We start from the raw sequence: 17,112 nt of genomic DNA, 5'->3' as shown, positions 1-17,112 counted from the left end.
ATGTGCTCTTTAAGTTTAATGTAGGTTACAGGAACTATTACCTAATAATTGTGCAACCTTTTAAAGCAAACTGAAATCCTAAATCATATATTCATGCTATAGCACAGCTACTTGTACTATGTTGTTAGGATATAATAACTCTGTATCATTAAAATGTGTCACAAATATACAAGTAAACAAAATGTTTTGTAAATTAAATTTATTGGTGGTTAGTTGATTCATCTTTTACATTCTGTAGCTCTCAGCTTATTTTTTTGTCCTAATTGGTGCCTGTTGAATTCTCCCTCCAGTTTTAATGTCGATCACTGACACAATGAATTACTTCAAAACAGTCAATGATTTAAAGACAAACAGCAGACAAACACAGCTGAAATTCAGCTATAAAAATAAGTTTTAAGTGCTACACAAACTTTAATACTGTCACCGTTACGGCATCTTATTTAACACAAATGTATGTGTGTGTGTGTGTGTTAAGGATCACTGTCATATTCTCCATGTACAAAAGTATGAGCTGTGAAAATGTAAGAAAATCCTATAAAATGTAGAAAAAACAACTAGTTTATGAACTAGCTACAAAGTGTGAACAGCCGGCTTCATGTTAAAGCATAGAGTATACAGTACAGCATACTGATAAAACTCTTCATATGGGCGTTCATACAGAAAGATCACCAACACATAAACAAACCCTTTTAAATAAAGCTCAACATCAAAGCTTATTAAAGTAAATATCTGCATGAAGGTCTGTATCATGCAGCGCTGTGAGATATTAATGTGTGGTCCATCGTATAGAAAATCATCCACAGGCAGCTAGAAGACATTTTAAAGGTAATAAAAATGAAAGTTAAAATAGAAGAGAATTATTCTGCTTAAGAGATGTTTCAATCAATATGGAAGCCCATTTCCGCCACATAAGAAAAAATGTACAGGTAAATCATAATTATGAGAATAAAACATTGTCATTATAAGATAAAAGTCAAACTTTAAAAGTCATAATTTTGACTTTTTATCTCATAATTATAATTTAACAAAGTATGATTTTTTTCTTATGTGGCGGAAATTGGCCTCCATACAATAAAGAGTATTTATTTTGGGTCAAAAAGGGACAAACCCAGCCATTGGGTTAAATTAAACCAGAAAATGTTTTTTATTTTATCCAACAATAGGTTAAAATGACAACATAGATTAAATTAAAAACCCAACGGGTTGGGTTCGTCCCTATTTGACCCAACGCTGGGTGGAACTTTTTGTAGAGTGTCATGATAGTTAGCAACCAAGAGGGGTTTTGCCTTGCAGAAACTATCAATTTGATGAAAGAAAGCAGGCAAAAGCATAAAAATTGACATTTTCTAAAGACATGAGTATTAGACAGCTGTCAGGCCATCAGCTTCCTGAGTTAAGACAAAAGATGACTCATATTCTACATTATTGTAATATACTTCAAAACATATAAACTAATAGGAAGAAATGAGCTTATGACAACTCGAAAGAATCATTAATCTAACAAACCTATAAACACAACGAGATACATGAAACACAAACTAATGTTACATGACTTTAAGACTATGAATGACTGATATATTTCAGTTTTAAAACACTCCATATCCATCCCCACGAGTGGCCACAGCAAATGCAGGGTAACCCTCATATGTGGTATACGCAGTCAGGTCGTGACCCAGAGAAACTGCCTGTTTCAGGGGTGAGGGGGCCATGGCAGCTGTGCTGGCGATTGTATAACCTGTAATCACAATAGCAACACAAAGGCTTAAGCAAAATAACATTTGGAAGTAAAATGATTTTACTGTCACAAATGTGTTTAGATTAGCTGTTTTTAATAATGGTTGTGCCATGATGATCAGACATTATAGTGTAAACAACATTGATTTATTGATATTGATGCTAGTAGTTGATATATTCCAGGATAAGAGTGAATGTGATACTATAGTAAATATTAGTCTTACAGACCTTACATACCTTGGAATGCAGCAGCGGAGGCGTCAGCGCCCTCTGTTTGCAGGCCGAGGATCTGTAGCGTGTGCTCCGCCGCGTGGAGTTTCGCCTCATCCAGTGACACACAGAGTTTGGCAGGTGTGAAAGGGTGTCTGTTTGGACACATGGGGGGAACACTGATAAGCCAAGGTATTATATTGTAAGTGAAATGTGTTTGTGAGCAGGGATCTGAAATATTTAACTGAGACTAAAAGATCTCTGCGTCCATTTGACTACGTACATTGTGTATTTTTTGTATTTTGCCCAAGTGTTTTAGTGGGCGTGAAGAACTCACTCGTGCATGTAGAATTAGTTACCTGATGGGACATTTAGCAAGTGTAAATATGTAAATCCAGGTAGAGGCAGCAATTTGCACCAACACATATTCATTTTTTATTTATGCTACTTAAAAATATATATTATTAAGTTGTAGTAAAAAAAAAACTCTTCACTTTGTGCATGCAGCTTTATTAAAGTTTATTATTTATTTAGTAGTCCCTAAATAAACGACACAATTAATGTTGTTTCGAATTGTGTGATTGCAGATGTTTTACAAAATACACAACAATGCCCGAACCAACGAAATGTGCACACTCTCCATTTTACTACCAAAATATATTATATCCATTTATTACCTTACATTTAAAAGTTTCCGTGACATCTTGCGACATTTGGGTGAAGGTTTTTTCGCATGATGGGGTACGCTTACCCTTGAATATGATTTACAAGCAGCCAAGACTGCAAGTGTAAGTATTTGGGCGCAGCCGAAGAAAGGCCTGCATCCTAAAACCACCTGCCATCCATTAACTCATTCCCCGCCATTGACGAGTTATCTCGTCAAAAAAGTGTTGTAAAGTGTTGCACATTTCATTAGTGCAAACATTGTTATGCACTTTGCAAAACATCCGCGACCACACAATTCAAAACAACATTAATTGTGTCGTTTATTTAGGGACTACTGAATAAATAATAAACTTTAATAAAGTTGCATGCACAAAATGATGAGTTTTTTACTACAACTTAATAATATATATTTTAAGTAAAGAGTTATCTCATCAATTAAGGGAAAACATTTGCATAAAAAACGTGTTCCTGATGAGTTTTTATGGTAATCTGTAATACCGCGATTATCCACTAACGTGGATCAATTTATAAAAAAGGAATTATTAATTCTACACTTCGTGTATGTTTTGATAATAGTTCTGAATCGGATCTCCAACAAAAAATGCAATTATTTCAGCTTTTCACTCAAAATGTGTTATTTTTGAAAAAAAAAACACCCACATTTAAGAGTTTATAAACAGAAAAAATAAAGATAGGATAAAATGGTTTTTTTCCCGTTTTTTTGTTTTGTTTGTTTGTTCATTGTTTGTTTGAAAGCACACGGTCTGTTCTTTCATTTGATATAGTTGTATGTTTTTGAAATAAAAAAAATCCTGGAATGCATTTTGTGAAACTTTTGTGAAAATCACAAAAAATGCTGGCGGGCAACTTTTCAAAAAAAGCTGGCTGGGAATGAGTTAACAACAGCAAAAAAGCTAACCTAAAGTCTAGCTAAAAGTCTAGTGGTGTCACTTTAGTTGTTAGCTGTTAATGTTTTTCAACATCAAACTATTTTAGACAAATAAAAGAACACTTCTCCCAAACAAGTCACTTAATTAATATTATCATGGGATCGGTTTTTAAACTTTGGTTGGAGTGGCAGTCCATCATTTTTATTTTATTCATACCTTTCACAAGCAAACACAATTGGGAAAAAATCTACAGTCAGTATGTGGATAAGTGAATAAGTAGGGTTTTCAGATACAGCTTAATGTGTGCCTGAGACAAAAGAGGTGACGTACATATTTGGATACTGAGAAGCTAAAGCTGGGATGGTGACTTTGTAGAGAAACAGTTGCCTCTGATCGGGTCCGATAGCAGAGTGAAGCTGGTAAACAGGTTGCCCCCAGTTATTCTTTTGGCAAATATCCTCCAAGATCTGCAAAAAAATACAAGAGGCATTTCATTTCCAAACAAATCTCTAAGCCATAAACGATGCTTTCGGTCTGTGCATACGAGTCTACCTGTGGGGTGTGTTTAATGCCCGGGGGCTTTAGGGTGACTGGGTTCATGGGCGTGAGCTCCATGCCCGGGAGAAGATCATAGAGTTTGTCATCGGGCCGTTTGTCGGTCTTGAGTTGGTACGTTGCACACCCGCGACCCACGCCTGCATAGGCGAGGTATCCTCGCCCACCCAAACCACGCACGCCCGCTGCCCCTACAGGTACATTCATGTAAATTTCTAGGAATGCAAGAAGGCATTGAGTCGAATCAAATCAGCAGAAATCATCCAGGATTCAATCAAATCTCAGAGAATCTTTTAGATTCCAAGCCAGCACATTACAGAGATTAAATATGTTGCTTACAGATTGATTTTTATAATCATTCACTTAATAGATTTGAATTGATTAGATCTCATTGACTCATTATTTAATATTAATATCACTGGACTGTAATATGCAGGCATGGACAACAAATTCAAATGATACACAAAACTATGACACAATGAATTTGTCAAGTTCGCATGCATGTATCAAACAGTATGTTAGAACTGATGTAATATAACACATCACAGATGTCAGCATTATTCAGAAATTCTGTAGTGCATATGTCTCTTTTAATAATTGTACACCGGTACACTTTTTTTACATTGATTATTTAAAGTCATTAGTAGTCAGAAAGTTTTTACATATTAAAAAATGCATGTTTTCACCAAAAACTTGATTACACTTGATTACAAAACAGCTCTAACCAGCCTGAGATGATTTGCTGGTTTGAACTGGTTTAGGTTGGCCACCATGTTTGGTCAAGCTGGTCTTTCAGTCTGACTGAACTTCTGCTTGGTTTTGTTAATGTTATTTTCTCTATCTTAGCTGACGAGATTTGATGTTGTTGTGTTACATCAGAATCAACCATCTCTGATGTTTCTCCTAAAATTGCTTGAAGAATTTTAAAACATTTGTTGAAATGCATTAAGATTATGGAGCTATTGTCTTGTTTTAAATACATTTGAAGAATATAAATTAATATTGAAGTTAATGAAATCTCTTTTCAAACACTGTGATATTGTGAGAAGTGTCTTTTAAACCAGCAAACCAGACCAGACGGACCAGCCTGTGAGACCTGCAAACTGGCCGGTTAAAGGAAAACACCACTGTTTCAATATTTTACTATGTTCTTAACTTAGCCAAATTAATACATAGCCTACCTATCCTTTATCAATGCGTGCACTTAATCCCCGTACAGCGTGTTGTGAATGTGTTAACATCTAGCCCAGCCCCACTCACTCCCCAGGATCCAAACAGGGACGAACTCAAAAGCCACCAAACACCTCCATGCTTCCCCACCTAAAGACTGTTACATGAGTAGCCACACGAGCAAGTATGGTGGCACAAAACAAAACGTGGAGACTTCTCAAGCGGATAAAAAACGAGAACTACATTATATGGCGGAGGAGCACTTAGGGGCCAGTCACACCAAAAGCGTTTATGGCAGTTGCAGGCGCCTTTTTTGAATGATATTCTATGGGCAGGGCGTGTTTGCGCGCCGTTTATGCGCGCCAAGTGCCTTGCGGTTTTTTGCCGCCTGCCGCACACGCGTTTTTGAAGGAGCGCTGAGAGCGGAGAAGCGCCCGACGTCATTCGCGTCTTTCCATTGTCCAATCGAATGAGGAGAGAGGCGGGCCTTACGTTGTGGTGAGGGAAGTTTACAGCTACTTTGAAGAACCGGACTCCACTCGCTCACTCTGTGTTTGTGCACCTCTCACCCTCAAACAAGGTCAGAGCAACCGCCCTCTTTTTAAAGTTTCTGCTAATATGACAGTTAACAGCAAAAGAGCGCTCACGCTTCAATATTTGATTGACAAGACAGCTGACTCAGTGGTTGCTTATCAATATGAAAAGCCGCGTCGCACTGCTCTTTTTTTTAAAAAGGCAGTGCGTTGCGCCTTGCGTTTGCAAGCGTTTAAAGCGCTTTTGGTGTGACTGGCCCCTTAGTTTGCAACACTTCGACCTCGGCGCACAGTAACACCATCACTCCTGACTCCTCCCCCTCTAACTGAAACTTCTGTCAATATTACTGTCGAAGTGCTGCAAACTAAGTGCTCCTCCGCCATACAATATAATTCTCACTTGGTATCTGCTTAAAAAAAAATTTATTTTGTGCCACCATACTTACTCGTGTAACTACTCATGTAACAGTCTTTAAATAGGGAAAACAAGGAAGTGTTTGATGGCTATCAAACCCATCACTGCCTGGATCCCAAGTGATGAATGGGGCCAGGTTAAATGCAAACACATCACACCGCGCTGTACAAAGATGAAGTGCACGCATTGAACAAAGATAAGTATGTTTCACTTGTCTAAGTCGAGGTAAGAACATATTAAAATATTGAAAAACGACGGCGCTTCCCTTAACTGCAAATCAATTTTCCATCCATTAAGTTTCAGAAGCATTTCTTTCAGGGGTTTTCATTATTATCACATCTGGATTTCAACAGACAAATCAGTAGAGATGGATTTTTTGAGTCAGATATCACCCACCTCTCACAGAGGGCGAGCGCACCAGTCCTCGGGTGCTCACTTGTCCTTTAACACTGGGGAAGCGGAACTGATTTGGGACAGTTGTGTATGCGTGCGGAGCATAGAATATGGGTGCGCCCAGATAGGCGGCCGACGGGTCGTAAAGTTGACCCACGGTGTAAGCGTAATCTCCCTGGAGCAGAGGCGCTCCACGACCACCGGTGCCTCGGGTGTACCGAACATAATTGTCTTTATCCACGGGTTTGGCAAGCGTGACCTCAATAGGAGAACCATCGATGACCTGGATGGATGTCGGTGGTTATAATCCAGCATTACTTGGTTCATTATAGTTTGAAGTTAGATTTGCTTGCGTCCTGTTTACCTTTCCATTCAATGTGTTCATTGCGTTGATAGCGTCTTCTCTCTGAGAGAAATGAACGAAAGCATAATCTCTGATCTTCTTCACACGCTCAACAGCACCTGTGGATGAACAACATCACTTAAACTTCTCATCGCATCTCATAAAACAGTCAGTGGATACATTTGTGTTGCCTGCCTGGCTTGGTAAGGATCATAATTGCTATTGGCCATAACCAAAGTTACACTACTAAACTTGTGCCTTAAATCATCTTGCACCATCAGATATGAATGATATCTTTTTTGTGTGATCCAAATATGAAAATTTGACTTTTTTCATGTTTAGGTGCTAAAATTGGGTCCCCAGTTTTTCTATCAACCTATAAAATGTGAAAAAGATCAACCCAGTAACTTCGTTTTGGTGAACCATTCTCTGCAAGCATGTGAAAAAATAGGTAATTGAAATTTGTCTCCCCTTGTGATGTCAGAAGGGGATAATACCGCCCCTTAATCTGCACTGTCCAACCACAGCACTGCAATTTAGTGCAGAGATCAGCCCATTTCCATTTAAAAGGACACACCTAAAACGGCACATTTTGGCTCACACTTACAAAGTGCAATTTTAACATGCTATAATAAATTATCTATATGGTAATTAGTGCTAAAGCGTTACATACATACTCTGGGGACACCAAAGATTTATTTTACATCTTAAAGAAGTCTTGTGAAATGTCTGCTTTAACTAAACAGTTAATGGGTGATTCTCACGAAACCATTGAAACACCACGGCACTAATGATTTTAGCTTTAAAATGTGTAATATAGTAACATTAAAAAGCATCAGAATTAACACAATACTGTGTTCTACCTTGCACAATGTGTGATTTCAACATAAGATTTTATAATTGTACATTTTATCTCATTTTCTGCTGAAATTCTCATTACCGCAATGTGTCCGGCTGTGTTTGAACATGCGTTATGTTGTAATTTAAGCAAATTAACACAAAAATATTAAGAAAAAAAATAAATGGATGTTTTGCTAGACTACTTTAGATGACAGAAAAAATATTTACTGAATATTCATGTATAATAATAATGAAGAAAAATTAGGAAAATGATGTGTCCATGCCTGATGTTCTCATCCTCCGCAACACTTTTTGAGAACAGTTTAAGCACACATACAGAATTTTAATAAAGTTTGATTTTGAGTGACCAAGCACATCGACCAGTTACTTCAAGATGGCTACCAGGTAAGATAATTTTTTTACAGTTAATTTGAAATATTGTCTTGTCAGAATGCTTACACGACATTTTGATTATCATTACCACAACAGATGCTTATTAAATGTTAATTTAATTAATAGAAGCATAATACTTTGATTTTAAATGCATGTGCAGAATCTCCAAATTATGTTCTTGCAGGTTTTTCATGTCATTTTGAAAATATGTCAGTGTTGATGTTTTCTGACTGTTGCAGTAATGAGATTTTTTAGGACTAATTTTTTAAATTATGTTAAAAAAGTGTTAAATGATAAGTAAAAGTTTTTAAATTAATGTTCCCATTTACTCCAGACTTTGTTTTTCAATGTCTGGTGGGAAAAAAGTAAATTTAAGCATTTTTTTACATTTTCATGCTTGACATTTTTAAAACCAAGTTTTCGTTCAATGAAGATACATTTTAGAAAAATGTTGTGATTATTGTGTCAGCTGACCAGGTTTAATGTTATTGAACTCTTTCTCGATGGTCTCTTCTGTCGTGGCTAACATCAGATTACGGACATATAGGATTTTAACTGTGGACATGGTGTCTTCATCCACCTCCACTTCAGGTTCGGCCCAGTCAACAGCAATAGCATGACCCCACAACTGAATTCTCCCTACAGAGACAGACAGACAGACAGACAGACAGCAGGTCAGAGTCTTTGATCAGCTGGTCAATGAACTAAAGCACCTTTAGACTCAACATGAGTTCATAATCAATGAGACCTCTAGTCGAGTGACTCTATCCCATCTGATCACATTGAAAACCTTGTACATATTAATCAGAGATACAGGCATATTTTTGAAGACGCATTTATCATAACTTGTGCTTGTTGTTTTACCCGGCAGTAATTTCCTTCTTGCCATCGCAGCAGCTCGATGACTCTCATACTCCACAAAGGCGAAACCTCGGTTCTTGGTCTTGTCAGCAGCGCTTGGATAAACAATGACGTCCACGACGCCATCCGTCACCTTCTTCATCTCCGCCAGGATCTCTTCCCTCTTTTTAGTTTTGGGAATTCCTCCCACAAACAGTCGGCAGTTGTCTACACTCGCACACACACCCAAAAGTCTCCCGTTCCTGTGTTTACATGAGAAGCCACAAAATCATGATTTTATTTCAAAACTGAGAGAAAGACTTCTCTTTGGATAGCAGTAAGAATATAGAAGTCTTGGCTAATATATTTGTTTTGTTTTATTTCTCATCACCTGATCTCATAGTTGTTGAGCTGTTTCATGGCATTTTTAGCCTCTTGTTTTGTGGAGAAGGTAACAAAAGCATAACCTCGATTGTTGCCATTGAAATCCATCATCATCCGTACTTCATAAATCTTGCCAAACTGCAGACAAACATTATATTTGTTAGTGGAACAAACACATTTTTTTTTTTAAATGATTTGCTGGCTACTACAATAGTCATTTTGGGCTTTACGGACACCTGTTGTCTTCAGCAACATTAAAGGAATATTCAATTTTCTTAAAAGAAAAATCCAGATAATTTACTCACCACCATGTCATCCAAAATGTTGATGTCTTTCTTTGTTCAGTCCAGAAGAAATTATGTTTTATGAGGAAAACATTGCAGGATTTTTCTAATTTTAATGGACTTTAATGGACACCAACACTTAACACTTAACTCAACACGTAACAGTTTTTTTCAACAGCGTTTCAAAGGACTATAAACGATCCCAAACGAGGCATAAGGGTCTTATCTAGCAAAACGATTGTCATTTTTGACAAGAAAAATAACAAATATACACTTTTAAACCACAACTTTTCGTCTAGGTCCGGTCCAGCGTGACCTAACGTAAATGCGTAGTGACGTAGGGAGGTCACGTGTTACGTATATAAAACGCACATTTGCGGACCATTGTAAACAATAAACTGACACAAAGACATTAATTAGTATCAGTTGACATACAACAACGTAGGAACGGTCCTCTTTCAACACAATTGTAGACACTGGCGGCGGAGTTTCACGTTCGTCCTCTGTGACCTTTTGACATCATGACGTATTGCGTGGGGTCACGCTGACGCTTTCAGGACAGGAGGAAGATAAGAAATTGTGGTTTAAAAGTGTATATTTGTTATTTTTCTTGTCAAAAATGACAATCGTTTCGCTTGATAAGACCCTTATGCATCGTTTGGGATCGTTTATAGTCCTTTGAAACTCTGTTGAAAAAAACTGTTAAGTGTTGAGTTAAGTGTAAAGTGTTGAGTTAAGTGTTAAGTGTTGGTGTCCATTAAATCCTATAAAAATGAGAAAAATCCTGCAATGTTTTCATCAAAAAACATAATTTCTTCTGGACTGAACAAAGAAAGACATCAACATTTTGGATGACATGGTGGTGAGTAAATTATCTGGATTTTTCTTTTAATAAAATGGACTATTCCTTTAATAGTTAAATGAGAAAATAAAGTAATTCACAGGCTGATAATGTTGAAGTGATTTATCTTACCTTTTCACAGAGTGGCACGAGTTCATCCTCAAACAAATCTCTAGGAAGTTTTCCAATAAATATTTCACTACCTCTCTCTGGAGGTGAACCTTCCCAATCTGGAGGTGGACCACCATATCTCCTCTGTCCATTCTCCTGAGAAGAGTATTATAGAGAAATATTACAAACTACCATACTTCACACAAAGACCTCCTCAAAAGATAAACCACAACAAATAATTCTGCCATACGTCAGTGGCGGCTCGTGACTGCTCATCCGAGGGGCGCGAATTCAATATGTGTTTGTTGCGTCATGTGAACCATGTGCATCACGTGTTTTGTCAAAATAAGTGCCTGTTGCACACGCGTCAAAACAGTTTATGATAAAAGAGACGCTCACCTTCACAAAATACACGCAAGACACTCCCTTAACAGTAAACTCTGATTACGCATGAGATTATGCGAGTATCTGGCAACGCGAGCATCTCTTTTATCACAAACCCTTTAGACGCGTCTGCAGCAGGCACTTATTTTGACAAAACACGTGATGCACATAGGATCACTGGACGCGCAGAACACATTTTGAAATTACGAATCACACACATGACGGTCTACATACATGTTGTGATGAACTTTGCATAGAGCGCCCTCGAACAAAGAAGTCAATGGCCGCCACTGCCATACCAAATAATTGTATTGATGACTCAATCAGATCGAAAAGTCTTCATGTAAACACCTTAATCAATATGATTGAGGGCGATTATATGCAAATTTCCATCATATTGAAAGGGGTGGTGTAGTCCCTACACCAGGCTACATAAGGCTACATAAAGCAATAAAATAGTGTCGTGCCTTTCAAAAAGTTTGTTTTTATTACCTATATCTAAAAACTTCTTAAGAACAACTTTCTCCAACTCAACTTTGACTTTGCACATTTATCCAGAGATAAAGTGTGAACTCGACAAGAGATGATATGTCCTGCGTTGCCAAATCCTCTGCTTTTTGACAGAGTTTAGATTTGGGCTACTTTGAAACTGTTTCAACGAGTTGGTCAGATTGCAATATTTAGGGTGCATGTAAACTGAACTGTCGTAACCTGCAATCGGATTAAATTCAGTTGGATTGACAAAATTTTGTGCATGTAAACATAGATGCTTGAGTGTATTTTATTTTTACTACAGGACGGAGCTATAACAGTCCTCCTGACAACTAAACCACATACAGTCAGATCTCAGTCATGAAATAAATATTATGCACCAATGGCACAGGAATTTATCTTTTATAGCTTAGATATACATTTCCAAAACCTGAGCATAATTTAAAACATTACTGAGATCTCTTTTGAAACTCTGTGTGAGATTACTTGGGTCCTTTTCTCAGGAGAAACTTCTGAGAAGCAGGAGACTTTATTTGCTGTCCATGTAACAGAGAGATCTTGAGATCCTTTGGACTCATACCTGATGTATGTGATATCCAGTGCGCAGGACAAGAGCTCGCAGCGCAGCTTCTTTCTGTGTTCCCGTCAGTCCATCCGTGCATTTTTGATTGGTTTCCATTGTGAGTGATTATCAGCAATAAATCATCAAAATTAGGGGTGCTCACTGAAATTAAACCAAAGTTCAAACACACATCAGTGACAGGACAAAGCAGTGTTTCTCCGTGATAAGACGCCAAGAAATATGGTTTACAATCTTGAGAGGGTTCAAAGGTAAGAAGGCCATATGTGCTGATCACACTCCTATACTGGATGTGCTTACAATACAAAACATATATGTGACATTGATGCTACGGTGCATGGCAACATTTAAAATATTGGTGTAACATTTTAATTTAATCTTTGATCAAAGTCTCTGTCAACTTTATATACTGACTTTTATCTGGTGGGTCATGTTTGCAAAAAAGTGGAGAAAGAACCATTTTCCTCACCTCCAGGTCAAGGACCGTGGTATAATTATTAACTAAACTGAAGCAAATCAAAACAGCAGTTTCAGTGTTTCTCATATCTACATTTCACAACAAGCACAGGAATCATTTCCTCCAATGAGAACACAAGAAAGCAACTTCAAAAAGCCAAATTTCTACTGTCATGCCGGATGATCCTAAAGGTCTCGGCAGCTATTGTTTTCTTTCAGATGTTGCTTTTAAAACTCACTATAACCTTTAATGGGTGAGTAAATCTAAGACATTATTGAGCTGACAAACTAGGAAAGACACACAAGGGAACCATGGTCTGTTTTTTAGGAGAAAAAAAAGAAAAAATAGACAGCTTGAACAACAAATGTCTCCATTTGCCCCTGGTTCTTATTTCAAGGCTGTCTAGGAGAAATCATCTAGATATTTAAGAGACGTTGTGCTATATATGACGGGTGTAAATGGCAGGGGCGGCCGGTGACTTCTTTTTTCGAGGGCACATGATGTGAAGTTCATCACAACATGTTTGTAGCCCGTCGTGTGTGATTCGTAATTTCAAAATATGTGTTTAGCGCGTCGAGTGATCATATGTGCATCACGTGTCTTGTCAAAGTAGGTGCCTGCTGCGCAGATGCGTCTGAAGGGTTTATGATAAAGGAGACGCTCGCGTTTGCCAGATACTCGAATAATTTCATGTTTAATCAGAGTTTACTGTTAAGGGAGTGTCTTGCGTGTATTTTGTGAATGTGAGCGTCTCTTTTATCATAAACGGTTTTGACGCGTGTGCAGCAGGCAATTATTTTGACAAAACACGTGATGCAAATGGTTTACATGACACAACAAACAGATATTTTGAATTTGCGCCCCTCGGAAGAGCAGTCATAAGCCGCCATTGGTAAATGGTACTGAAGTGTTAAAATCATCAGCCTATAATTCATATCACCCTGAAGGTTTTGATCAGATTATTGAATTTTGTTTCTGGTTCAGGATCAGATAAGCATGATTGAATCACATCACAGCCACCACAGGTCTTTAAAAGCATCATCAGAGTGTTTATTTATCATCCTGTCCTTTAGTTTTTCTTGATCATTGAAGAATGATGAAGAAGACCAGAGGTCAAAGGTGACAGTGGTGACCATCTTTATGAGTCTTCTCAGATCTCAGATAAGAACAGAACAGAGCTCAACCCTCATGACTGTTTCAACCACACCTAAAATAGTTAGTCCTGGGTTATTCTAAACCCCAGGTTAACGGAATCCAGGGTTATCTATTTCACGTTTAACACTGTGCATTTCTAAACCCTTGGTTAACATTTTCATTTGCATATTTACGTTTTATCCAGTGGCGGCTCGTGATTGCTCATCCGAGGGGCGCCAATTCAAAATAGGTGTTCGGAATTGTCATGTGTGTTGCTTGCGTTTTCAAAATATGTGTTTGTTGCGTCATGTAAACCATGTGCATCACGTGTTTTGTCAAAATAAGTGCCTGCTGCACACGCGCCAAAACCGTTTATGATAAAAGAGACGCTCACGTTCACAAAATACACGCAATACACTAAATTAACACTAAACTCTGATTACACTTGAGATGAAGCGAGTATCTGTCAAAGGCGAGCGTTTCTTTTATCACAAACCCTTTAGATGCGCACTTATTTTGATGCACACAGGATTTCTCGATGCGCAGAACACATATTTTGAAAAAAAGAACCACACATATGACGGGCTACATACATGTTGTGACGAACTTCGCATCGAGCGCCCTCAAATATAGAAGTCACCGGCCGCCACTGGTGTCAACAGTCATGATTAGATAAAAACCTTTCACAGCTTAAACCTTTGCACCATTCATTCAACTAAGCTTCTCATCATCCATGACAGTGCTGTATAGATGTGTATTGCACTTTCGCTAGCTGGTTTTTACACACCAGATTCAATCCATTCAGCTTGTTTAAAGGGGACATATCATGACAATCAGACTTTTTCCATGTTTAAGTGCTATAATTGGGTCCCCAGTGCTTCTATCAACCTAGAAAATGTGAACAAGCACAACCCAGTAACTTAGTTTTGGTAAACCATTCTCTGCAAGCATGTGAAAAAACAGCTAATTGAAATTTGTCTCCCCTTGTGATGTCAGAAGGGGATAATATCGCCCCTTAATCTGCACTATCCAACCACAGCACTGCCATTCAGTGCAGCTCATTTGCATTTAAAAAGACACACCCAAAAATGGCAAATTTTTGTTCACACCTACAAAGTGGCAATAATAAATGACCAGTGGGGTATTTTGAGCTAGAACTTCACATACGTACTCTGGGAAAACCAAAGATTTATTTAAAATCTTTAAAGTCTTGTGAAATGTCCCCTTTTAGGGCTACAAATAGTTGGTTAAGAGAAAGCTCAGATGTTGGCGAACATCATAAAGAGAGATCCACATTAGTTATGGCAGAACATTAGGAAGCCATTAAAGCGAGCGTTTGAAGAGAGTTGGAGCTAAACTCCATTAGCCTGCTGTCCATCCATTGCTCTCTTGTGGACAGCCTGGTTACCGTTTGCATAAACAAGATAACCAGACCTGCGCTTATCACGTCTGGATCCCTGGCTGCGTTTTCAGCTCATGTTGACTGAAGGTAAATACACACACGGTCCTGAAGGCCAATGTGCTGGACACAAACCGTAGCACAGGCGCAGAAAAAACTGCACTTTAACATTCAGATCAATTCAATTCATTTGTGTAGCTCTGCTCGCAATGCATCTTGTGCTGCTTGACTCAAAGAAGAAAAACCTCTCTAAGATGCTTAATGACACCAAAGTTTTGGCTGGAAAAAACTCATCTCCTTCTCAGGGAAATGTTTAAACAAATGTATGCAAATTAAAGCTGTAAAGATTGTTAATGAAGAGAGATCTTACACGCAACATAACGCTCGACCCCAAACATCTGGTTACATTAAATATGACAGTTTAGTACAGCGCCATATGTTTCTATGGAAGTATTTTAAAAAAAAAAGCTTGGCTCTTACTGTATCTCACAGCTGATCTCTCTACAGCTTCTCTACATCAGTACAGTACAGTACTATATGTTTAAAACAGGTGAAGAGATGTTTGACATGAAGAGCACCCCAATTCAATTCACAACAATGAAGTTTGCTTAGTTTAATGTACAATACTGAAGATCTCAGCTGTCTACATTTTAGAATCACACTGGACAGTTGACTTACAAATCATTACATAAAAATTCACAATCCACAGAACAAGGAGACTATAAAGTTTTCATACAGGTGTGTAACACATCTCAGGTGTATATGGGAGAACTTACCTGAGCAATTTCAGAGATCACCACCCGGGAAGCTCAGACCTTCATTCTGCCGAATTTGGCAACGTGTCACTGAGGTGATTCAGTAATCACATCATATCAAACTCCAAAGGTTCAGTGTCCCAGAGCTGCTTTACAAGTGAATGTAGTTAAAGATTAACCAGTTGTATCTCTCTTCTCACTGCAGGCCGGCACTTTGACCAGAAACAACGGCAGCAACCCTCCAGCAGATAGCGGTCATACATACACATGTCATTGTGGTTTTCCCTAACAAATATTAATGACACGCGATGGATAAACAGTAACATTGGGTGTTTAAGAACAGTTTACATGTAAAAACAATGAAATCATACAGGCAGCTGAACAACAATATTCACTTTAATTGAGTAAATCACAATATCAATGTACACAAAAAACGTGACATGCACCTATAACATTTTAGGGTTGTTGCTTAAGTTAAGAAGTTTGGGACTAAATAATAAAGATAGGTCAGTGTATGTAGACTACACAAGTTATATAAGCCCTACTTAAGAGCTCGGGACATGTTTCTGTTTCTCCCAGTATGAAAGTCTTGACATTAATTCTCAGATTATGTATACCATTCAATTATTTTACACTGAGTTTCATTAAAAGGCACAATATGTAGAGTTTCACCACTAGAGGTCGCTATTACACAATAACAATAACAAAGCTTAATGGCGTTATAATGACAATGGAACAATGGGAGATGGTGTTTTCAGCATCCAGCGATGTATGGCATTCACTAATCCTGTTCACAGATGAGGTAATGAATTAATCGTTATACCTGTATGTTTTTGATGATGTTATTTTATGTTATCGTAATGAACAGGGCCGGCGTCAAGTGGGGGGGCATTCGTGGGCCGTGCCCCCCCAAACAGGTTGTTGTGCCCCCCTACACAGTTTTTTATTTATTTAATATACATCAAGAATAATTAAAATAAATTAAACATTGAATGTTTCATGACTTTTAATGTAATGAAATGAGGAAAATATAGTTGATATATGTTTTCTTTAATTAAAATAGACCAGTTTCTCTGATTGGTTGTATTGCCGGGTCTCATGCGTCATTAGGCTTAAGCATATTTGTGACTTGATACTAGCAACGTGTTTTTTCGCGGCATTTTATGGATCGTGTAAAATATGGATATTAGAACATTTAGAACGAACCAGCACGGCCTGCTCCATTTGACTTCATGCAAACACCGATTGGCTCAAACTCGGAGATTAGAGGTCGAGGTGGAATTTTCAAATCTACAGGACACTGTTTTAG

The 17,112-nt window shown here is 37.9% G+C and overlaps 1 protein-coding gene across 3 annotated transcripts; it reads right to left on the bottom strand.

Annotated features, from left to right (window-relative positions):
• Positions 1-182: 182 nt before the first annotated feature.
• On the bottom strand, positions 183-15,978 carry a1cf (apobec1 complementation factor). 3 transcript variants are annotated; one of them, XM_055176330.2, is made up of 12 exons: positions 15,825-15,978; positions 12,059-12,202; positions 10,624-10,758; positions 9,374-9,504; positions 9,007-9,245; positions 8,617-8,781; positions 6,931-7,028; positions 6,570-6,849; positions 4,053-4,270; positions 3,831-3,967; positions 1,972-2,099; positions 183-1,735 (listed from the first exon to the last, which is right to left on the bottom strand). In XM_055176330.2, exons 2-12 carry the CDS (start codon positions 12,155-12,157, stop codon positions 1,587-1,589), a joined length of 1,779 nt encoding a protein of 592 aa, XP_055032305.1. In that variant the 5' UTR covers positions 12,158-12,202; positions 15,825-15,978; the 3' UTR covers positions 183-1,586. The 3 variants fall into 3 exon arrangements, with proteins under 3 accessions (XP_055032305.1, XP_055032306.1, XP_055032308.1); XM_055176331.2 differs by having other exon boundaries at positions 4,053-4,246; XM_055176333.2 differs by having other exon boundaries at positions 1,596-1,735; positions 1,963-2,099.
• Between the last annotated feature and the right edge of the window lie 1,134 nt (positions 15,979-17,112).

This window comes from Misgurnus anguillicaudatus, chromosome 4 (assembly GCF_027580225.2).
Source record: "Misgurnus anguillicaudatus chromosome 4, ASM2758022v2, whole genome shotgun sequence".
NCBI lineage: Eukaryota > Metazoa > Chordata > Actinopteri > Cypriniformes > Cobitidae > Misgurnus > Misgurnus anguillicaudatus.
Note: the sequence above shows the minus strand (reverse complement) of the source record. Positions and strands in the feature narration are given on the sequence as shown.

Excerpts from the sequence above, each read along its gene's own strand:
- a1cf (XM_055176330.2), bottom strand. The coding sequence starts at position 12,157 with ATGGAAACCAATCAAAAATGCACGGATGGACTGACGGGAACACAGAAA. Across the intron at positions 6,850-6,930 it reads TGAACACATTGAATGGAAAG|GTCATCGATGGTTCTCCTAT; the intron begins GTAAACAGGACG and ends ACATCCATCCAG. Across the intron at positions 2,100-3,830 it reads GCTTCTCAGTATCCAAATAT|ACACCCTTTCACACCTGCCA; the intron begins GTACGTCACCTC and ends GTGTCCAAACAG.